The sequence below is a fragment of the Odocoileus virginianus genome, chromosome 26 (assembly GCF_023699985.2).
Source record: "Odocoileus virginianus isolate 20LAN1187 ecotype Illinois chromosome 26, Ovbor_1.2, whole genome shotgun sequence".
Lineage (NCBI taxonomy): Eukaryota > Metazoa > Chordata > Mammalia > Artiodactyla > Cervidae > Odocoileus > Odocoileus virginianus.
Window position 1 is genome coordinate 34,111,050 of NC_069699.1, and position 24,281 is coordinate 34,135,330.

At 44.9% G+C, this 24,281-nt stretch overlaps 1 protein-coding gene across 6 annotated transcripts in view; it reads left to right on the top strand.

Annotated features, from left to right (window-relative positions):
* The window catches only part of PRICKLE2 (prickle planar cell polarity protein 2), a 338,795-nt gene that overhangs the window by 268,550 nt on the left and 45,964 nt on the right, over positions 1-24,281 (top strand). For all 6 annotated transcript variants that reach the window (XM_070455728.1, XM_020904678.2, XM_070455729.1 and 3 more), the window contains 4 exons: positions 8,738-8,851; positions 11,941-12,078; positions 15,016-15,219; positions 18,503-18,689. In XM_070455728.1, coding sequence (XP_070311829.1) covers positions 8,738-8,851; positions 11,941-12,078; positions 15,016-15,219; positions 18,503-18,689 — 643 coding nt within the window. The remainder of the gene's footprint in view (positions 1-8,737; positions 8,852-11,940; positions 12,079-15,015; positions 15,220-18,502; positions 18,690-24,281) is intronic.

Consider the following 24,281-nt stretch of genomic DNA (forward strand, 5'->3'; position numbering starts at 1 on the left):
TGTGTCTACCTTGAAAATCTGGTGGTTAGTGTAGCCATATTCATGTATTATCCTAGCCAGATCTTCTGTATAACTTGCTGTAGCACCTTCTACTTTTATTTATGGAAAAGGCTTCTTTCCTGAAACCTCATGAACCAAAGCTTCAAATTTTTCTTCTGCAGCTTTCTCACCTCTCAGCCTTCATAGACTAGAAGAGAGTTAGGGCCTCAATCTAGATTAGGCTTCAGCTTAAGGGAATCTTGTGGCTGGTTTGATCTTCTGTCCAGACCACTGACACTTCCAATATATCAGCAATAACTCTGTTTTGCATTTTTATCATTTGTGTGTTCACTGGAGCAGCACTTTTAATTTCCTTCAAGAACTTTTTCTTCACTTTCACAATTTCCATAACTATTTGGAGCAAGAGGCTTAGCTGTCAGGCTGTCTCAGCTTTCAACATACCTTTTGCACGAAGCTTAGTCATTTCTAGCTTTTGATTTAAGGTGAGCAATGTGCAACTCTTTCTTTCGCTTGAACACTTTAGAGGCCATTGTCGGATTATTAACTGGGCTAATGTCAGTATTGTTATTGTTGTGTTTCAGGAAATAGGGACCCCAAGCAGAAAGAGAGAAGGGGGAATCATTGTTTAGTGGAACAGTCAGAACCCATGCAACATTTATTATTATTGACAAATGGGCATATTTCATGGTGTCCCCAAACAATTACAATAGTAACCAATCACATCCCCACCAAGAGCATACCATCACTTAGTAAATCTTTAGTTTGCATTCTTGGGAAAAAATATCACTGATCACAGATTGTTATAACTAGTATAATAACAGTGAAAATGTTTGAAATATTGGGAGAGTTACCAGAATATTGACACAGAGAGAAGTCTATTGCAAAAATGGCACTGCTGGACTTGCTTGTCACAGGATTGCCGCTGGCCTTCAGTTTGTAAAACAGTGTATCTCCAGAGCATGGTATAGCAAACTCACTAAAGTGATGTGTGCCTGTGCATTGTTTGAACCTCACAGCAGTGTTTCAGAGTAAATATGATTGTTCCATTTCACAGAGAAAGATATTGAGTCTATAAGAGATTTTTTTAAAAATTGCCTAATTATTCACCGATGAAAAGTGTTCAAAATTCAAAACATTTTTCATACCCAAACAGCATGACTCCAGAGTCCAGACACCGAGCCACTCTAGGAAACACCTCCGTTGCTGTTTTATACATACGTATGTGTACATCTTATCTCAAGGCAGTATTAAAACTGTTATCCAAAAAAAGTAAGCAGCTGTTGGGAAATTTTGCCTAGGGCATGTATGCGAATGTGTGGACATAGCAGAGTGCATGTGTGCTGGGGTAAGGGGGTCTTGATGTAATTGCGGCTTCAAGGGAGAGTATTAAAACTCCAAGTTCTTCCATTTCTGACACCTCTTCTTTAAGACAGGGTAAAATAAATAACTGTCAGATAACACTCCAAACTAAATGGAAAGTATTTTCTAACTAAACACTGAAGTTTAATATTCTAAATAACATTTTTGTTAACTGAAAGGGGTGGATAGAGAGCGAGCTTGTGAGAGCAGACAGGCATAGCCTCAGAGCACCTCACCTGATACTGAATCACAGTACCTGCCTCAATTGTAACGTGATCATTGTCTTCAGTTTCTTTGAACAGAGTTGACTCAACTTGAAAGAAATTCTCTGGCTTCAAATCAAAAGGGGTGTTGCTTTTTTCCCCTCCTCTTAAAGAAGTAGTCCATCGACAAGTTCTTTTAATTAACCTCTTAGCATCTTGCCATCAGTTAGGTTTGGTGAAAAAGTAAGTGCTCTGATTCATCCTGAAGCCTCACCTATGTATTCTGTTGCTGCATGCCCCTGTCCACATCCACTGATAAACCAGAAAGGCAAAGAGATGAGATCTGAACACAGCATGCGTTGATTCTCCAGACATTTGTTGAGCACCTGCTGTGTGCAATACCTTCTTCTGATAGTGAACAAAACCCCAGGCATTCACATTCTAGAGGGAAGAGAGAGACAGTGAACAGGTAGATTATGTATCAGCAACTGGTAAATTTCTAGGGGGAAGCAGGGTAAAGGTTTATTATTTTCAACACTAGTGACATTTTGATCCAGATCATTCTTTACTTTGGAAACCACACTATGGACTGTAGGAGGTTTAATGGCTTCCCTGGCCTTGACTAGCGATATGTAAATAGCATACACACACACAAATATACACATGCACACTCACACAGACCAGTTGTGACAACACTCAGATATTGCCAGATATCCCTTGGGGGTCAATGCAAGGCCCAGTTGAGAAGCACTGGTCTAAAGAGTAAGAGGTAGGGGCCCTGGTTCATTGGGTCAGGGAAGACCTCCCTTATAAGGTGACTTTTGAACAAAGACAGGAAGAAGTGAGGACAGGCATCTTGTAAATATCTGGAGGAAGAATGTTCCCAGCAGAGAATGGCTAGTGCAGAGGCTGTGAGGTGAGAAGGGTGGCATTGTGAGCAGGACTGAACAGGAAGGATGTATTAAGGGATGGGATCAGCCACCCCTTCAGGAGGCAAGATCGTGAGCCTGTAGTAAGGACTGTAGCTTTGAACCAGAGCGGGACAGGAAGTCACGAAGGGCTTGGAGAAGAGCAGCAATGGGACCTGGTGTGTATTCAGGTGAGGTTGTTCTTACCGAATAATCACCTGCGGGGGCACAAAGGTGAAAGCCAGCGTGCTTGAGCAGTGGTGGCAGTGGTTCTTGTGAGCATTTAGTCGAGGTAGGACTGGTTGAGAAGGGGTGGGGGCAGTGACTGGATTTGAGGTATGTTTTGAATGTAAATCTGATACGGTTTGCTATTGAATCAGGCATCAGGTGTGAAAAAAACAAAAGCGGGGGTCTTTGAAATCTTTTTCCTTGAAAACACCCCAAATGAGCTTTTTTTTCCTTGATTTTTTTTATCCTACTCCTATGGGAGCTTAAGCCTGATGCATACATTGTTTAGGCATTAGGATTTAGACTGTTATTTCCTGAATTGCTTCCTGAGCAAACCAATTAAAATTGTAATGTGCATCTCCAGGAGAAAAGGCAAGGAGCCGAACTTGGTACGATTTTACCTCTTCGACGCCACTTAACAACACTTCTCTCCTATTGCTTGGGTAATGAAATTCTGGCAAGGGAGGTGCCAAATGAACAAACGGGCCCTCAGAAGCAGCCCATCACCCCATGCTCATAGCTGTAATACTATCTGATTATCCTCCAGGTCCCCATTTGGGAACTCATGTGCACTTTTCATAAGAACCACCGTGTTCACACTGCATCTCTCCCTTCTCTGTAGCACCTGCCTCTGAGACCTCAGGCATATGGTTGATATTGCCTTCCCGGATTGAGGTAGATTAACCAGGGTTCCAAGCTTCTCAAACTGCGAGAGAGAGAGAATGTGAAATAAAGGCCCAATCTTCTGGTCAGTCTCTGGGTTAAGACGCGCTTGTATAAAACCTTCCAAATGTGTCAACGCACGTTGGTGATTGCACTCTGTGAGTTTTTACCTTTACCTTGTAAAGTCACATTTGCATTCCCCTTAAAGCAATGTTTCTCCATATTGGGTATGGTATTTTTATAAAGGGAGGGGATATATGTATATCTATGGCTGATTTATGTTGAGGTTTTACAGAAAACAGCAAAATTCTGTAAAGCAATTATCCTTCAATAAAAAATAAATTGAAAAAAAAATGCAGAATTCTGGGCTCTTTGTGAGATCCAGAGGGATAAAAATGGGAATAATGTTCAATAAGGACCTCAAATAATTCTGTAGTATGTGTATGCAAACACTTGAGAATTGTTGCTGCATCATTTGGGAATTACACTCACTTCCAAGTAACTGAAATCTAAATAAAGATCTAGTTTATTTCTCTCATTGGTTGGAGAAGTTCAGTAATAGGCAACCTGGTGATGGTGTATGACGGCTCTGTGGTGTATTCAGAAACTTTCACTCTTAAAGTTGCTTCATGGTGCAAAATGGCTGCTGAACCCCCAGCCATCATTTGTACATTCCAGCCAGAAAGCTGGAAGAAGGGGAAATGGGCAAAAGGGGCCTTTGTCAACTACTTTACCTCCTTTTAAAAGAGCTCTCCCAGAAGTCACATCTTTACATGTCATTGGCCAGAATTTATTCACATGGCCACATGTTGTTCCTCCAGAGGTACAGAAATGTTTTTCTGAGCTGAATATATTGATGCTGTAAGTAAAATAATGGTATTCTAATTAAGGAAGAATAGAAAATGGATGTGGAGAAGGTTCACATATAAAAACACTGGGGCATAAGAACCACTCAATTAAAAAATACATTGTTTGATCCCTTCCTTCATTGAGACAGTGAGGGACAATTGATTTTCAAATCAACCCCCAAATTCTGACTTCTTGTTGGGATCTTTCTCTAAGAAGAAGGGATGCTTTTGATACGGAAAATGTAGCTCCTCAAACTTTGTTCTCTTTGCCTTTAGGATTTCTCATTCTTGCCAGAGCTGGTGAACTCCTTTTTAAGTACATATATAGAGAGAGGGAGACAACTACAAAATTGAGTGAGAGCATATAACTTCATTTGCCTCCTCTGGGTCTCCTGGGATATCTGGTAATCTCATGGGTTGGCTGTTGAAGGAAAGCACATGAGTAACTCTGAAATTCTTAAAATAGGCTCCCTGAACCAATAGTAGGGGCATCCCCAGAAAAGTGGTTAGAAATGCAAATGATCGCCCCCAACCCCTAGGTCCTCTGAATTAGAGATGTGTATTTCAACAAGCCTTCCATGTGGTTGTGGTGGAAGCTAAAATTTGAGAAGCACTATTCCTGTGTAAAGCACTTTTCTCTCCAACGAGTAGTCGCTGACTTTTTGGCTTCCATCTCTGCTCCAGCAGAAATGCTATCAAATGTGCAGTTCCTTCTGAAAAACCCGGTCTTCCCAATTGGGCGAGTTCTTGCTTCGTCGACTTTCTTTGCACACTGGCTAAAGCTCTGACAATCCGTCTTGACACAGACCGAAGTTATTGCCAAACCTCACTGTTGAGAGTAACATGTTTAAATAAAGGCCTTCGGCTATTTCGTTTTCCTAAGCCAGTGTATTGTGCTCAGCATGCTTTTGTTTGGAGGACATGTACCTTGTATGGCTACACCCAGGTCGCAGTCATAGGGCACCTCTACCTGGGAATCTGTAACTGGAGCGAAGTCCCACGCACATGCCACAGAGCTGCTTTTGGAGAAATATACTGAATATAACAGGAGGAAAAATCACATCATCAACCTGTCAGATAATGGTTTGGTAGTGATCATCGTTGACAAAATTCTATTGGATTTGATTATTTACTTGTAGAAATTAACAAGAGAAATATGTTTGGGCTAAAATGAGCAATCTGCAGGGTTTTCAGGGGTGGTGCCAAATTTAATTTTTGTAGTGCCAGAAAGTATATTAAATATTTTCCCCTTCCCATTGGTATGATTGGTGTTTGTTTTGAGCTATACAGTAGTTTTATTATGGAAGATGCCAGAGCATTTCCATGCATGCCGCATTTCCATGTTCAGCCAGAGACAGATGGGGAAAGGAAGCCATCCCTCCCTCCTTCCCATCTGTCTGCTAATTCCCTTTACTCAGTGAAGAGCCTGCAGAATCTAGCTCCTAAACACCAGGAAGGACACAGAAGGCAGCACAAAGTGATTATTTTTCCTGCTGGACTTGAACAGGCTTTGAAGAGCCTTGAAAGTGGTGAAGCACCGACTCGCTCTCCTCCCTCAGAGCAAGCCAGATTACCTCCCATGTAATATGGGAGTGATTTGGTAGTTTGTTAGTTAGTATTAGCTGCTTTGGTTTAATAATGGAGCATCTAACTAGATAAGCTCTTTTAGTTTTGTCCGGAGAATCCCATCAACAGAGGACCCTGGTGGGGGTAGAGGGGGTGGCAAAGAGTCGAAGCTTTTAAGTCTCCCCCCAACTGTTGTTTGAGGTCATCCACCAAATTATTGCTAGCCTTGAGAGAAATTATTTTAAAACACTTTGTATTCAAGGAATTACTGGAATACTAGTAGAAAAGATACATTTTCAGTGGTGGGGATCAGTAGACTTAAATTATAAAAGGCAACACAAGATGTCCAGCCAGGAAGGATGTTTCAAAAGAGTAGAGGCACTGCCCCTGCAGACCTAAGAATTCAGTCTTTAGGGTGGACCTCGGAGCACTAAGGTATTTATTTACCACCTAAGTGTCTCTAGAGCTCTCCATCACTTCCTCCCCCTTAGCCCAGTAAGGGCTTTCCTTTGGAAGTTTCCATTTCCTCATGGGGTTTTTGAGAAGACGCGTCTTTTTATATAAGTTACCTTTCTACCCCCTGAAACCAAACTAGCTTAAATAGCATTTTATTCCTCACAACCTTCTTTCTTAGACCCATTGCAAGTGGGAGCTTCACAGATTTGGTCTCACTCTACAAGCCAGCGGTGGGTGTTGCCTACCTCTTAAAATGGAAGGGAGGCCACGAACATCTGGATTGTCCCATTTGAAGCATACCAGGCTGCACGATATACTTAGTGCTATGTATTCTTATTATTTATTGTTATTGCCAGCTAAATACTTTGCCTCCACTCCCATTTAATTGCCACAATCATATGATAAGGATTCTGAGAGTTTCTAACCTCAGAAACACAGGGATGGGTAAGGACAGAGCCAGGACTGCGGGGTTCAGATCTACTTGGCCATGGCTGCAGAAGATACAGGGAAGACTCCAGCCTGGGTCAGCCTTGGACAGTAGCAGTCAGGGCTTGTTCAAGGCACCAGTTCAGAAGATGACGGCTCTGGGCAGTGGAGACAGGGCTGTGTGAGTGATAAGGGGTGATTGCCAGGAAGGTCAGTGGAGCTCACATTAGACTCTTCATGCATCCACAGTATGATGCATTTTTTTAAAAATTTGTATTGAAGCATAGTTGATATATGGTGTTGTGTAAAACTGGTCTTCCTTCAGGTCTACATAGGTATACATTCTTTCCATATTCTTTTTGATGACAGTTTGTCACAGGATATATTTCCCTGTGCTATCCAGTAGGACTTTGTTGCTTATCCATACAGTGATTCATTTTATATTAGCATTTACCCCTAATGTTCGGTGACTATCATGGGAGTTGTGAGAATGACAAAGTGATGATGCCACAAGGCCTTTCCACCCGTCAGTTTTTGACCTGGGAGGCAAAACCCATCCCCCAGTACATTGTAGCTGCTGCTTTATCTGTGGCCCTTACAGGTGAGCATGTGGACCGCAGTTCTCCTGCGCACGCAATGCTGTGCCGGTCTGTGATGGGCTCATCGCCAGCTTCTAATCCCAAACTAACTCATGATCTGAGCTCATATGTCTTCTCAGAGGAGAGTGCTGGTAACCTGTGGGCTGCCTTCAAAACCTGAATTCCAGGCCCTGGCTCCCTACCAGTGCCTACAGGGAGGGGTTGCAAGGCCCTGGGTTTCAAAAGTCAGCTAGTCTAGGACAAGAAGTCTGTTTATGTTTGCCTTTGGGATTTGATTAAGAGGATGATATGCACATGATGGTGAATGGTTACGATCATTTGTTACAAAAATAAGGATGGCTTTCACATTTTGTTTAAGGCTTTGTCATCATAAAGCCTTCTTCCTCTCTCTTCTAACACTTATGATTTCATTTCTGGAGATCAAAGTAGACAGAGCTTTCACAACTGTTCACCCCAGCATTCCCAAAACATGTAGTCATATCCAAGGCTCCCTAAACTCCAGGGAATGTGACCATGGTTGAGGAGCATAATGAATACAGTGAATTTAGGGCCCCATGTCTTCTGTCTTCTCCATTTTGTTGAATGAATGCCTTGTTTCACAAGAGCTGGTCATAATGCTTAGAGATAGTTGAAAAGTATTTTCCATGATATCATCTGAGCTTGTGGGAATTTTTTTTTTTTTTAATCTCTCCTATATAAAGCATACCTTCTGTTTTGGCCAGTTTTTTCCCCTAGCTTGCATGCAACTGGATGGTAGAATGTCTGTTTTCTTTTCTCAGGCAAAATTAGATGTTTAGTACTTTCCCAAGTCGTCGTTAGGGTTGAATGAGTCAGACTGAAAGAATATGTCCTAACAGCTGTAAACAGGAGCATTCTAAGATGTAGCCCCCCCCCAAAAAAAAACACATTGATGATGATCTTTAATTACACATTCTGTATCCTGAATTCAGTGACTTTTTAACAGACCTGATCTTCTGGCCTGTCCTCAGGAAAAGCTCAAAACCTAGAGGGCTTTTAGTGTAGGTGGAGGCTGAGGGACCCAAGAGTCCTCCAAGTGCCAAAGACTCCAGCGCCAAGACAGGCACTGACACATCCTTTTGGCTGGGAGGGCAGGTTACATGTCGGAGACACAGAGAGAAAATGGTAAAGCCAGCTCTCAGGGAGCCTGCTGAGAAAGCCCTGGCCCCTGGGGTCATCAGCATGTTTGCTGAAATCTCTTTTTCTCGGAAAGTTTGCTGGCTTTGTTTCTCCCTTACAGAGAGAGGAAAAGCCCCAAGACATGGGAGATTTGCGGGACTCTTTCTTCAAGGATAAATGTGTCTGCTTGCAGCAAGAAACTCCTAGGCTGTGGAGTTTCACGAAGGGTGGAGACAGTGGGAAGCAGATTGCGTCTTGCTGTGGGAACCATCTCCCCAGGATGTGGGAAGGGGCAGGTGGTCTGAAGAATGGGTGAGTTACCCATGTGCTTTCCCATCCTTCAGGTTCACCAGTACTACAGCTGTCTCCCAGAAGAGAAAGTCCCCTATGTCAACAGTCCTGGAGAGAAACTTCGAATCAAGCAACTATTACACCAGCTGCCACCGCATGACAATGAGGTAAGGGGGCTAGAGGGGCCTTCAGAAGCCTTAGAACTAAAAAAAGAAGAAGAAGAAGCCTTAGAACTTTCAGCGAATTGTTAACTTTTTCGTCATCAGAATGGTACAGTCAGTGAGATCCCCAAGGAAAAACTCGGCAATTTATTTTAGGTTTTGGTTTCCTTAGTTAGAGGTAAAAGAAACTGTCAGACACCTTCTGGAAAGGGTTACTGAAAAGCAGAATCTTATGGGGTTGATTTGCCTTTGTGCCTGGCACTATACTAACTACTGGGGGCAGAGAGCACTAAACTTTACAAGTTCAAGTCCAAGTTTTCTTAGTTGAAGAGTATGCGATGCCAGTTGGCTGAGCATGTTAGATGAAAGAGATTCCCTGGGCAGTTTAAGCCCAGCACAAACTTTGTGACTCTCTTAGAGTTTTCAGCATCTTTTCTTAGTGAATGAATGTGTAGGTTTTCTGCATTACACTGCTGTAGAAGTTACATGTTCAGATTTGCAGCTGTGAACATCTGTGTTTTTGTTATTTCCAATCCAGCTTGCCAAGGTTATCCTTTTTACTCCTGAAAATACGACTTGCAGATTGTTGTTTTTTTTTTTTTCCTGAACCCAGACAAGGGCACTCTAAGCAGGCATTTATCATCTTTGAAGTCAAATTGATCCTAAAAGGAAATTTGTGTTTTTAAAAGGTCATCATGCTTGGGAGGTTTAGGTTTGCAAACTAGAAATTAATGTTCATGTATCTGGTTTTTAAAAGTAGTGATCCTATAGAATCCAGTTGTCTACTTAACTCTAATTGTGTTTTAAAGAAAGCCATAATTTCAAGGTAAAAGGAGAAATTTAAAACTCCTCTAGAGAGCTGGACCCGGGTTTTTACCAGCTGCCCCCACCCACGAGCTCAGTCCCTGAGGAAATAAGTGTGTGGTTTTTTAGTCTTTATCTTCCCACATTTGAATAAAAGGAATAAACCAGGAGCCTCAAAAATTAATTTGAATAAGCAAAGCAAAAGCTTAAAAACTGAAGCAACTCCCTAGAAAGGGAGTCATAATTCCCCTTCCTGTTGTTTATTTCAGACTTCATAAAACAGATTTAAATAATGCTTTCTCCTTTAAAGAGGAAAGCAAGCATTGTAACCTGATGCCCAGGTTACTAATTTGAAAGTGAAAATGCCGGTTTTTACAAGCAGGAGGGGTGTGCCTATGTTTCAAAGCATGTCCATAAACTGTCAGTGGTGTCATCATATTCTTTGGGTTATTCAGATCATGGCAGTACATTCTCCACATGAAGACTCTTTTTTTCAAATTTTCTTTTTTTTTACTTGATAGAGGAAAGTGGTCTCCTCTTACCTACTCCTTTCTGTTTTTTCATTGTTATTTCTGTTTCTGGTTGATTGTGACTTCATGAAAATAGACCCTTCAAAGTTTTTCTTCCTACTCGTGAAAATTGCTTACATGTGACCCAATGGACAGATTTGTCCATTCAACATGGCCTTTTAAAAGACAAAGGGTGATTCTAAAGTAAATATTTGATCATGCCCTTATTCATACAGGTTAGACAGTTTTGATATATACAGCTTCAGTGGTTTTCAAACTAGTCCTAGTTCAAAGGTTGCCAACATCTATAATAGGACAAAGTATCCAGGCAATTCAGTTAACTTTCTTGATGTCCAGATTATTCTGAAGTAAGACAGAGGGTGGGGTTAGATCCATGTGTCCCAAAATGTCTAGATCCATGACTTTGGGTGAGACAAGGACATGGTAGTAAATAATACTGAACCACATAATGAGACTCTCTCCCTTTTTTAACTGTATTTCATTCCTTGTGGCTCAGTGGTCATGGGGGAAATTTTAGTTTGGGTGGGCAGGTGTCTCACACCTCTCCAACTCCTACTAATCTCCATTTTTGAGTAACAGCATTGAGAACCTCCGTTTTAGAATCTCCTACAAGCAAAAGTAACCAGCTAGAAGCCAACAGTATGGTTTTGTTTTCATTCTTGTATTTAGTTTTATGACTGCCCTATTTTTTCACAATATTGCTTTTCTATTTATAGTCATAATATACTTTCTTTTCAAGTAAATGTATTCAAGTAAAAAAAAGAATTACTTTTTAAAACATTATTAAGTAAATAGTAGTTCAAGATTACAGCAAAATTCCCAAGGTGTGCATAAATAAAAGAGAATGGGAACTAGCAGATTTGAATATCTTTAATGTCCCTACCTTAATTTTAGTGAGTTTCTGTGTTGAACGAGAAGGAAAATCTCTAATGCAAGTTGTTAATGAAAGCCCAATGAGCAGCCCTCTCCCTCCTACACACAGAGAAACATGCAAGTACTTCCTGAGAGAACAGAGAGCTCTGAACCAAATTCTCAGGCTCACACCTTGGTTCTCATCTCATTTTGGGAAGCAGACGCCATGAGCGTGTTGACCGCAATTCTGGCTCGTTGGCCTGGGGCCATCCTTTGGTGTCAGGGATCATTTCCTTGGGCCCATGGAGGTGAGAGTGAAAGTGAAGTTGCTCAGTCCTGTCAGATTCTTTGCGACCCCATGGACTGTAGCCTACCAGGCTCCTCCGTCCATGGGATTTTCCAGGCAGGAGTCCTGGGGTGGGGTGCCATTTCCTTCTCCAGGGGATCTTCCCAACCCAGGGATCAAACCCAGGTCTCCTACATTGCAGGTAGATGCTTTACCATCTGAGAGTGAGAGTATGGTGATCAATTTGAAGATCCACATCACTTTGTAGAAGAAGAAAGTCCCAGATGTTGATTAGCAGCAAAGCTCTCCCAGTGACGTGGCTCTCAGTGTGGTGAGCAGAGAGGGACAGTGAGCATGAGAAACAGGTGCCAACCGCTGGCCTGTCTGAGACTTGTGTTCCTGAGTTTTGAGCCTCTAGGAAGCTCTTTTGATGGTCAACAATCTCGGGTAGACACTCACCTAAATAGCCTCAAGCCTGGTGGTATTCAAGTGCCCGCCAGGACAGTGAAACCTAGTACACGTGTGTTTAATAAGAAAAAAGTCTGAGGCCAGGGCTTCAGGAATCCTCAGGAGCAAAAGATGACCACCACCACCATCCCCAACCTTCCTGTGTGTCTGTCCAGGTTCGCTACTGCAACTCCCTGGATGAGGAAGAGAAAAGGGAGCTGAAGCTCTTCAGTAACCAGAGGAAACGTGAAAACCTGGGCCGCGGCAATGTGAGGCCCTTCCCGGTCACCATGACGGGAGCCATCTGTGAACAGGTGAGCGCGTGGTCTGGGCCGTGCCCGGGGGGGCCCACTCAGGCATCCCTTCCCTGATTCATTCATTCAGCAGTTATTTTCTTGAGAGCCTACTTGGTAGGCCTGGGAGATACAGCTGTGAGCAAATGGTTTGAAAGCTTGGTCTTGCCCCTGGAAGGAGTTCTGTCCTAGGAGAGAAGTCAGACAATATTGTCAGTAAATAAGAGAAGAAAATGCAGTGGGGAAAAGAGTTAATGCTGGGAGTGTGAGGTGGCTGCAGTTCTCAGTGAAGTGGCTGGGAAGGCTCCACAGAGACAGTCAGGAACTGAGGGAGTGAGTCACGTGACGGCAGGGAAACGGGGCTGTGAGGGAACAGCACGTTCACAGACGCTGTGGCAGGAGCGTTTCTCTTACGGTCCAGGAGTGGCAGGTTGGCCCGTGCGGCAGGGCAGGTGGGGCAGAGGAAGAGACTGCACCGGTCAAGTCCAGTTTCATGGAGGGCTGTGGCAGCCTCTTGAAGGAGAGAGAGGGCCACTGGAGGGATTTGAGCAGAGAAAGGACTTGATGGAATTATATTTTAAAAGGAGTGCTTTAGAAAGTGGAGTTTTCCTGCACCGTGGCCACCCTCTTTCCCAGGATCATCCCAGGACCAGTGCCCTTTAAAGAGATGATAGATGGTCATCTCCTTGGGTCTGAAGATTCTTTAGCAAAGTGCCTGCACCTCCGCATTCTTTCTAGGGCCTCCCACATTCTTTTCTAGGACCTCACTGAGTTGAGAGTTTGGATTTGTTTTTTCTTCTAGTCTCCTGTAGAGTGCTCCGCGCATGATGGTGAAGGATTTTTAAGAAAACAGGGTGGGAATCAGGCCTGCCTGGGTTCACCCTCTCTGACCTCTTGAGCTCCAAAAGCCTTCTGGGGTGGATGGTCATATATTGAGCACTTTTCTTAGTCCTGCTGCTCAAAGAGTGGCCCCCTCTAGCTCCTTAAGCACTTTAGGAACCCATTCAGGCACAGACTGCAAGAGGATACATGACCTGAACTGGTGAAGAAAAAGCAACATACTACCTGAGCAGAGGGGATGCCATTTATTTGGGGGCCCTTTTGGGGAGGGATTTCAGAGAGAGAAGTTTGGAAGGCTCAGTGGATGAAATGGAGATGCTACTTAACAGGGGAGCCAAAGCACCAGAATTGACAATGGGGTCTTTATCCTTGACACCCACCCCTGAGATGCAGGTGGTCAGAGGTTAGGATGTGAGGTTCCTTGTGCTCCATTCAGAGCCTCTGCCACTCTTGGGTGGTTCTCCTTGACCAGCCCAGGAGGGCTCCCCTGAGGCAAAAGGGAAGTTAGGCATTTCATAGGCAGATGTCGAGAGTGATATAGAATAGTGATGACAGCATGGAGACAGAAAGATGTAAGTTTGACACATGATTCTGCCAGGTGACCTTGACCCTATTGCTTTTCCTAACAGTTTTGTCATCTCCAAAATGGGGGTATCGAATACCTAGGTTGTAGAATCATGGTGAGGGTGAAATGGGATTCTGCATTGTTACGGTAATTAAACAAGGAGGCCGTTAGACTGGGGTGGCTCTATTGCCTTGGTAGCCTGTATCAGCAGACCAAAACCTGAACCAGTCAGGGTACCGGAATCTGAGAAAATACACTGAAGAATAACCAATTACAAGCAGCCAGCCAGGCTTTCCCAAATAAGGGGACCACTTACTCTGTAGTCACTGAAATACTTTCCTTGCCTTTACTTCCATGACTTCTCTATAAAACTCTCCCCCTGGGTTTCTGTCTTTGGAGTACTCCCAGCCACCTTCGGTTTGATGCTTGCTACCCAATTCAAATCAGTGTTGGAGCAAATAAACTGGAAAGCTTTAATGTGCCCCCTGGTTTATCTTCTAACAATACACATACCTCAGCTCTGCTAATGTTACCACACAAGGCCGGGGTATCACTTTCTGTGATGTAATGTCTTTCTTATGTTTGGTCACTTGCATAAATGAGCTCCCAGAGACAACTCCATGAGACCTGGACTTCATTTTCTGTGAAGCATCTCAGCGCTTTTGATGGCAGTATGTGGGAAAGGTCTAGGGGTGGCCATTCTGCTCTTCAGATGTCGCCCCCAGAGTCAGCCTCTCAGGCCAATGCCTTGATCAGCAGAGAGCCTCCCCCAGACCTGTTGCCTCACACTTTACTGTTCCCTCCAAGACCCTCAGACTCTATTCGTTTTATCTTGAGCCCAACTGTAAGCATGGGTTATCATGGATTTTGCCTTGCTCCTTTCTGGGCAGGGGAAGGAGCTTTGGAAATGAGTGAGAAGATAGGAAAGGGAGAAAAAAGAAGTCCTTGCCATAGCCTGGCCTTAGGACCAGAACCTTTTCATTTGGGACTGTGTATAAACATGTCAGAGGAAGCAGGCCAGAAGCATGCCTGAGAGGCTTCTGGAGAAACCTGAATGGTAAAAGGTGGGCATGTTTTAATGAACCCACTCCCCTACCACCCTAAGTGTAGGCCCCACCAGCTCCCCAAGTCCTGCAGGCTTCCTTCTCGCTCCCCCACGCCACACAGCTTCTTGCTGCAGGCGTTTGATGCGGCAGGGAGTTTGCAATATCTCAGAGATAATGAGACCTCCGCTGTTTGCTTCCTGTCAGCGGAGCTCTTCTGTGTCGCTGTGCTGGCAGACCTTGCCTTTCTCTCCCACGTCTGTGATTCTTTATTTTCTCAGTGACAATGATCTTCGTCTTACTTGTAGGCCCTAGGAAGGGATGGGGAGGTGGGGGGGGGGCAAGAAAACCCCCCCCTGCCACGTGTAAAGCAGGTAGCACAGTAACTCGTTTGAAAGTAAGTGCTCAGTAATGAGCTAATGGTGCTGGTGGTCGTGCATCTTTTCCGCATGGCGCTGAGAGCTGGGGGCTGCTGTTCCTCGTACTGACCTGTTTCTGTTCACCTCACAGTGTGGAGGCCAGATCAATGGCGGGGACATCGCTGTGTTTGCATCACGCGCTGGCCACGGTGTCAGCTGGCACCCACCCTGCTTTATCTGCACTGTCTGCAACGAGCTCCTGGTGGATTTGATCTACTTTTACCAGGATGGGAAGATCTACTGTGGCAGGCACCACGCAGAGTGCCTGAAGCCACGCTGCGCAGCCTGCGACGAGGTCAGAGCTGGCTCCGATCCGTGGGGCCCGCAGCCCCGCTGTCCCCCTGGGTTTCACCATAGCCAGCACGTTGCTGTGTGGTTCCTGCATGGAGGAAAACCATAGGCCACTCCAGCCTCTCCTATTAACTCTTCTGAGAGCAGGTCTAGCCCCATCCCTGGTTGCTAGCATGTCCAGGACTGTGACCTGCTTTACTGAATTTGATAGTTTCATAGGCTGCTCTAGGGCACTAGGTCATTTCAGAACTCTTAAAAAAAGGTGAGGGGGAGGTATTGTTGTGGAGCTTTCGATTTCAGCCCAAATCTAAGGGAGCAGTCATCATGAGTAATAATGTGTCATTTCTGAATATCTTAAAATTTTGGGTGTCCTGAGATTCCATGGAGCAGATTTAGGAGAGAAGAGAAGAGTAGCGTGATGTGATTGTCCCATAGCCTACGAAAGTCCTGGTGAGGATTCCGGGGCAGATGGCTGCTCCATTAGGATTCTCCTGCCCCATACACTCACCCGGGTCAGAGAGCAGGCTGGGCCCAAGGGGTTCATGCCTCGTCTTTCCTCCCAGTGGAAGTACGCCCAGGTGTGGTCTGGGAGCTGGAAGGTAGAAAACCTGGGCTAGTATAAAAGTTGGGAGCAGGAAGGAAAATGTTCTAAGCTTGACCGCTTTTACAGGAATAATTTGGGAAAAGGTCTTGGGCAGGGGGTTCTTCCTATGCAAAATATACTTTTGGTTCTTTATTGACCCTGTAAGGCTATGTGGGACCCTGTAAACAACACTCCACTTTGTCACCCAGAGGCCACCTGTACGTGGCATTTCTTCCTTACAAACTGACTATCAGAGACTCATTCTTCTAGGAGGAAATCTATCAGTCTTAACTAATACGGATTCTCATGCTACTGCTGATGTTCATAAGAGATGCTCTGAGCAGGTAGTTGGTCCAAGTTTGTGATTCTAGGCAGCACCTTTCCCTACCTGCCTCAGTTCCCCCATCTGGAAGTGAGCGCATGTAATACTTTATCTGATGGGAAATGAAGTAGGATGATTAAAGCACTTTGAAATTTGTGCTTTTTGAAGTCTAATTCATACAGCATAGGATTTACCCTTTGAAGGTGTGCAATTCAGTGGTTTTTAGTATATTCACAAAGTTGGACAACTATTGCTGCTGCCTAATTCCAGATCATTTTTATCATCTAAAAAGAAACCCCAGATCCATCAGCAGTCACTCCCCTTTCTCCCCTCCCCGCCCCCCAGCTCTGGCAACCATTCATCTAGTCTCTCCATGAATTTGCATATTCTGGACGTTTTGTGTAAGTGTATTAATGCAACATGTGACCTTCCATGTATGGCTTCATTCACTTAGCATGATGTTTTTGTGGTTAACCCGAGTTACAGCATGTGTCAGTACTTTCCTTTTTATGACTGAATAATAGGCAACTGTATATGTCACATTTTGTTTAGCCATTTATTAATTGATGGGCATTTAAGTTGTTTCCACTTTTTGACTGTTTTAAACAAAGTTGCTGTGGACATTCATATACAGGTTTTTTTGTGGGCATATATTTTCTGTCCTCTTGAATTTATATCCAGGAGTGGAATTGCTGGGCCATATGGTAGTTCTATGTTTAACTTTTTGAGGGGATCTAAACTGTCTTCCAGAGCAGCTACACCATTTTACATTCGCAGCTATCAACGAATGAAAATTCCAATTTCTCACATTATCCTCAGTAGTTATTACTGTCTGTCTTTTAAATTATAGTCACCTTGTGCTATGCTGTTCCTAGTAGTTCGGTCGTGTCCAACTCTTTGGGACTTCATGGATTGTAGCCCACCAGGCTCCTCTGTCCATGGGATTCTCCAGGCAAGAATACTGGAGTGGGTTGCCATGCCCTCCTCCAGAGGATCTTCCCAACACAGGGATCGAACCCAGTTTCTCACATTGCAGCAGATTCTTTACTCTCTGAGCCAGCAGGGAAGCCCTGTAGTCACCTTAGTGGGTATGAAATAACATCACATGGTGGTTTTGATTGGATTTTTCTTAATGGCTTATAATGTTTATCTTTTTTTCCGCGTGTATGTTGGCTATTTGCATATCTTTTGGGGAGTAATGTCTCATGAAATCTTTTGCATATTTTTTTCAGTTGGGTGATTTTTTTTTTATTGTGTCCTTGTGAAACTTGTTTATATATTTTGGAGTCTAGTCACTTAGATATGTGATTTGTAAGTATTTTCTTCCATCCTGTAGTTATATTTTCACTTTCTTAATAATGTCCTTTGAAGCATGAAAGTTTTTATTTCAATGAAATCCAGCTTCCGTTGTTTCATTTGTTGCTGTGCTTTTAGCGTCATAGCTAAGAAACCATTGCCTAATTGAAAACTGAGTTTTTGAAAATTTACATCTTTACTTTTCTTCTAGACATTTTGTAATTTTTTTGCTTTTACATTTAGGTCTTTGATCCCTTTTGAGTTAATTTTTATATGTGGTGTGAGGTAGGGGTTCAGTTTATTCTTTTGCATGCAGTTATTCAGGTGTACCAGGCAGGTTTATTGAAAAGACTGTTCTTTTCTCCATTGAATATCCTTGTCACCCTTGTCAGTCCTCATTTGGCCATAAATGTCTGAGGTTATTTCTGCCTTGATTACTGCAGTTTGTAGTAAGTTCTTAAATCTGTGCTTTGAAATTGAAAACAAGTCTATCTCAGGGGTCAAAACACGAATACCTCTGAGGGCTAGGCGGTTACCGTAAATAAAGGTGACTCATTTTAAGGTAACAGCAAGTGGTGAAAAATATGACAAACTGGAGAACTCATCACTCATCTGAAAGCAACAACCCCTTGTATTGTCGCCATGCAGGAATGTATAGCACACGTTGCCAAATGCTGTGTTTTCAAAAGAGAAATCAGGATCCCAGGTGTTTATATGACATTTCTCATTTTAAAAAATACCATATATAACCCAAATTGAACAGATAATGGCCAAAATGTCCATGAGCTGTCAGCTGTTAGTCCTGCTTGATATTCTTTTCAGTAGACTATTCTTTGCCTGAATACACTGTGGTTAAATTAATCACTGGCCAGGTCAGAAACTGTTTAAATGTGCTTTAGGAAAATCCACATGTGGAAACTGATATAGGTATAGAGTAAATATATACATACCTACTTCTTTGAATCATTTGTGGGCGGGGCCGGTTTTCCTCCCCTCCTAGTCCGGGGCCCTCCCAGCTTTCCTCCTCTGCGGTGTGCTCTCACAGCTCTTTTCTCACCACTGACCTCTCGGCCTCTCCACCTGCAGATCATCTTTGCAGACGAGTGCACAGAAGCTGAGGGGCGACACTGGCACATGAAGCACTTCTGCTGCTTCGAGTGCGAGACGGTGCTGGGCGGCCAGCGCTACATCATGAAGGAGGGGAGGCCCTACTGCTGCCACTGCTTTGAGTCCTTGTATGCGGAGTACTGCGACACCTGCGCCCAGCACATAGGTGAGGCCGCGCTCGGTGCTCATCTCGGTTCTGCTCTGACTGATCGCCTCTGTGTCTGGTATAGTTAGAGTCCCTTTGGTTGCAAGCAATGGCAATCCAATTGATACTCCCTTAAGTGAAAAAGGAAATGTCTTGGTTCATAGTACTGGAGAAGCCAAGGAGGAAATTGGTTTCAGGTAAGGATGGATCAAGGGATTGAAGAGAATCTGGTTTTTTGTTTTATTTTGTTTTTTTCCCTCTGTGTCTCAGCTTTCCTTCCTTTGGCATCATTTGGAAACAAGGTGCTTTCACAAGGTATCACAGTGACCCCCACACTAATACATACCAGCTTTAGCACTGTTCTCTAAAGAGGATGGAATCGTAACTTTTCCAGTATCCAAGTCAGGTCCTCCAAATAGAAATGCTATAGCCCGCCATTAGGTCATCTGTTCCAACCCTGGAAAGAAATGAATACAGGGTTCCTGTTGGTCTGCCTGAGTTATAGACCCACCCCCAAGTGGGGCTTCGTGAAGGACAGTCTTACTACCAAGCAGAGGAGGAGAGGTCTCAGAGGAGGGGAAAATATAAACAGATGTCTTGCACGGCCTCCTCGGAAAGACCTCAGGGATCAGCAGAAGGAGGAAACAGAATGGTCCTCTTGGTGGGAAAAGATAGTCAAAGAAACCAAGTGGCAACTGGCATGCATGTCCTGAAAGAAATCAGCAAAAGCCAGCCCAGCCAAAAAACAAAGCAAGAGAACCTCAAATAGCTCTGAAGCTATAAGCGCCTCAAATAAGTGGCAGATTTGAGATGGTGAAAATCATTTTCCCTTTTCAAGTAACGGACTCGTTCAGCCCTTCAACACTATTCCTGATCATGCAGCATCTGGAGCGTTTTCACTCAGCTCGCCTATTCTGGCACCTTGAGAATGAGCTGCCCTTTAAAAAGAGAAGAGAAGTTGGCAATGGATGAATGTCTCTGAGACCAGCAGCCTGATCTTCCTGTGGCTTGTGCAGTTCCAAGAAATCTGCCTGGAGTCTGCCAACTCCTTACCTATAGTGGGGAGGTGTGGAGATCATCAGTCTGGGAGCCAATTTTACCTAACTTAAAAGATTTTATCAGGAACAAAAAGAGGTGGCTTTGTCTCCCTGGTTTATCAGAAGTGATGCAGTCAGATGAAAAGTTAGTTCATAATTTTAAGGGCTTGGGTGCTGATAAAAATCACAGCTTTGAGGCACCTACTGTATCCTCAGAGGTCATTTGTCATTGGAGGATCCATCCCATGGGCTCAGAGCCACCTCCATGGAGCCCTTCTGAGCTGACGTCCCTGCCAGGCTCAAGGATGAGCAGTGCTATGCTGACCTGAGTCCAGCAGCGTTCCCATCTGGGAGTTGGGCTGTCACGAAAATCCCCCTTTCCCCAACCCTTGAAATCTTCGCCTCTCACAGCCAGATGCCTCAACTGGGTACCCACCAGCTTCTGTTTCTCACAAGTCAAAGCAGTTAAATAGACATACTTCCCTTTATTCTGAGAGCTAGCAAAGGAAAAGAGCCTGATGCTGGGAAGGACTAAGGGCAGGAAGAGAAAGGGGCAATAGAGGATGCGATGGTTGGATGGCATCGTCGACTCAGTGGACATGAGTTTGAGCAAACTCCAAGTGATGGTGAAGGACAGGCAAGCCTGGTGTGCTGCAGTCCACAAGATTGCAAAGAGTCAGACATGACTGAGCGACTGAACAACAAGGAAAGGAGGATCTTGATCTGGACAACGGGTTGGGGGTGGGACTCGGTCAGGAGAGCTAGTGTGAGGTGCTAACCCAGCACGCTCACCGTGGCTCTGGGTCTACAGGGAGATGCCTGCTTGGTTGAGAGGGGCAGAACATACAGACACCTTCCGTACAGTACCCCCCCCCCCCCCCGCTTGTCCATATTTCTGTTTCTTCTGTCCCTTTTCATTGAGACTGAAAAGCCTCTCCAGAAACTGACACTTAAAATTTTTGCCCAGCAGCTTGGAAGAGAGAAAATGCGTCTGTCATCATGGCATGCACACCTCTGTTTTCCCTCTGTTTTCTTCGGTTTCTGTCCTCTTTAGCTTTGATTGCCATTCCCTCCTCCTTCCCTCAGAAATCCATAAAAAGACATCCATGCGTTATCAGAAAGGGGGACCACTGTGGCCTGCAGTATTATCACTGCTGTAGTTAAAATGTTGTCCCTGATTTATTTTTTTCCCTTAAATCCACTTTTCTGTAAAACATACTTTTCCTGCAGCAGAGGAAGGGTGCTCTCTGTGTATCATACGTACCACAGTGTCTGGGTGCTCTGCTCTGACCGTATTATCCAAATAGTCCCTATTTATACAGCCGCGCAGCGCGGACCCTGCATCAGGCAGCTGTTGCCAGGGCAACGGTACTTTTGCCTGCACACAGCAGAGTAAACAGTCCAATAAACAGACTGAGGCTGTAGCAGCAGTAGACATATACACCCTCAGAGAAGTACTTAAAGGGCTTAGAGAGGGAATAAAAAAGGAACGCTTAGATGTGGAACGGCCGAGCCCTTTTCCAGATGTTTAGAGTTCAGGAGCAGTTCAGAGCACCATCTGACATCGTTGATGTTTATCAGGGACCACGTTCCTGTGCCGGCTGGGCTGCTTAGGAACACGCCTCATCCTCCACTCTCCCCCCAGCGACTCAGCCTTGTGCAGGGCCCCCACCCCCAGAACTAGGCCCGCACTGCTGCGTCTGAGCATGTTCCCTTGCAGGAGCACAGAGAGGCAGCTGGTGATGCACAGGCCGTAGGAACTGGACTTCCACACCTCCGACAGGCAGCGGTGAGGCTGTAGCTGCTGGGGAGCCCGCGCTGAGTTGGAGCTCACAGCGAGGACCCCAGGCAGCCAGGTGTCAGCTCCACTTCTCGGGACGAGGAGGACCGGGCGGGGGACATGAGGACCTAGGCAGCCTCAACTCTTTCTTGGACAGCATCCAGGTAGCAGGCCTCAGGGCAGAGAGAGACAGGTGTTGAGACCTCGTGAGCACACAAGAAGACCACGAGTTAGCAGAGTCTAAGCACTGACTGCATCTTAACTCAGTTCTCACAGCAGCCCCAGGAAGTAAGCACTGTTACCATCCCTGTTTTAGTGTTTAGTGGAGGAGCTGCAGGCCCAGAGACGTGAAGCCACTTGCCTAGGGTCACACAGTGCTTTAGCGGCTGTACTAAGCTGATGGGTTTCAGGGTCTTTATAACCTGCTGGCGTGGTGTGGAGCTGTGGTTTGAGCCTGTATTTGTCTGAGTCCTGAGGCCTCACTCTTAAGTACTAGACGGTTCTGCCTGCCTCTGCTCCCTCTAACAACCTGGTGAGGGAAGCGTTTTTGTGGGGATTTTGCTTTGTTTTAAATTTTTATTGGAGTATATAGTTGCTTTACAATGTTGTGTTAGTTTCTACTAAACAGAAAGTGAATCAGCCGTACATCTATATAGATATGTGTGTGTGTGTGTGTGAATATATATATATATCTCCTCTTTGGAAGGATTTCCTTCCCATTCAGGTCACCACAGAGCGTTGAGTACAGTTCTCTGTGCTCACAGCAGGGTCTCATTACCTGCCTTACACGTGGTATCAATAATGTGTATATGTTGATCCCAGTCTCCCAGTTTATCCCACCCCCTTTCCCACTTGGTGTCCATACATTTCCTCTCTACATCTGTGTTTCAGTTTCTGCTTTGCAAATAAGATTGTCCATATCAGTTTTTTTCAGATTCTACATATATATGTTTGTATATGATATGTTTTTCTTTCTGTGACTTACTTCACTCTGAATGACAGCCTCTGGGTCCATCCATGTCTCTACAAATGACCCAGTTTTGCTCCTTTCTGTTGCTGAGTAATATTCCATTGTGTGTGTGGTGCCCCAGCTCTGGGCCTGCTGTCTCTAGCCCCATCCCTGCCAGTTCTCACTCCTCCTGGGGAAGTGGCGCTGTGACAGGAGGTTGACTGAGTGTCTCACTCACCTTGGGGTGCCCTTGTGGCTTCTCCTGCCCCTCTAAATGTCCCCTTCCAGTCCCTGTAGCCTGACACCTAAATAAGCAGAGACCCCCTTAGTTTGGGGAGGAGCTCCTAGGAGAAGAACAGACCTTAATCTCCTCTCTCTCTGGACCAGGGACATAAAGATAGTGAGGCGGACAGAGAGAGGGCCCAGAGAGGCTGCTATACTGTTGGCCTTTTGTCCTTGCCCTTCTCCATTTCCCCGTTTCTTATTCATACCCTCTCTAGACAAGTCTCTAAAGGTTATTCCTGGAAAGTTCAGACTCAGGACTGTCAGCCACCACAGGTGACAGTTCCCATCCATACTGGCTCTTAGGGAAGACATTTATCACGAGCTATGAGCAGTCTTGCCAAGGTCCCCTCCAATCCCACAGTCACTGCTGGGTCTGCACTCCTATGGGGGTGGGGGGCCCCCACCACTTCCGGCTCCCATTCTGCCTGTTTAGTAACTGCTGTCAAAAGGTCTCCCTGTGTGTTTACCTTAGTAACAGACCCAGGTGCCTCTCTCACTGACCTGGCGCAGGTCACGTGCACAACCTTAAACTAGTTCTTGGGCTGGGAGGAGATGTGGTGTTTTTACTGAACAGTGCCAGTCCAGCTGTGGCTTTAGCCCTGCCCAAAGCTCATGGCCCAAGGGTGGCAGGAAGATGGTGTCCCACCACGGGGTTAAGTCCTGTAAGCGGACGACGACGGAACAGCCAGGGCTATGGGAGATTCCCGGAAGCAGGTGTAACAAGATTACGTAAGCCGGGCACAACTTTGGCACAAGGAGGAAGTTACATGGGGGATATGCATGCTCATGGTAAGGAGGTGTCTTTGACAAACCACATCCAAGTTTTTCCTTACCATGAGCTGAAATCCACTTTTTTCCTTTCCACTGAGCTGCTAAACTGATGACCCCTTAGAGTGTCATACGCTATGAAGGGATTCAGTTCACTTGTGCACTTCACATGTGAAGAGGCCCTGGGGCATGAGCCCCAGGCCATGTTCATGGAGACACCCCAGAAACTTCATCATACAACTTCACTTTTAGTAATTAATAGATGCACATATATAGTGGCTCATTGTCAAGCAGTATTCGTGCTGTGAAGAAAATAGAGCAGGTGAGGATGGACAACGGTCAAGGGTAGCTGTGAGGGTGGACAGGACCACGAAGTAGACTGAAAGAGATGATTATCAAGGTCCTGGTTAGGAGCTAGACGTGCTGGGTACAGATCTCATCTGTGATTACTAGCTCTTCTACACTGAGCAAGTTATTTAATCTCCTATGCCTCTGTGTTCTCATCTGAAAAGTGGACTTACTATTAAGAGATCTGCCTCCTGCAGTTGAGAGGTTAAGTGAGTTCACATATATGCAAAGTGTTTAAAGCAGTGATTCTCACACCTTAGTATCATTATTGCTGTTTATCTGGAGGAACGTGCCCTGGGCAGAAGAATTCATGGACAGGCTACTTTGATCTGGCAGAGAGTTAAAGAGGACCTGACTGGTAAAACACAGCGATTGTCATAAGACACGAATACTGTTCACACGGGAGCCTGATAGTCGACCTATTGACATTTTATTCTGCAGCATCT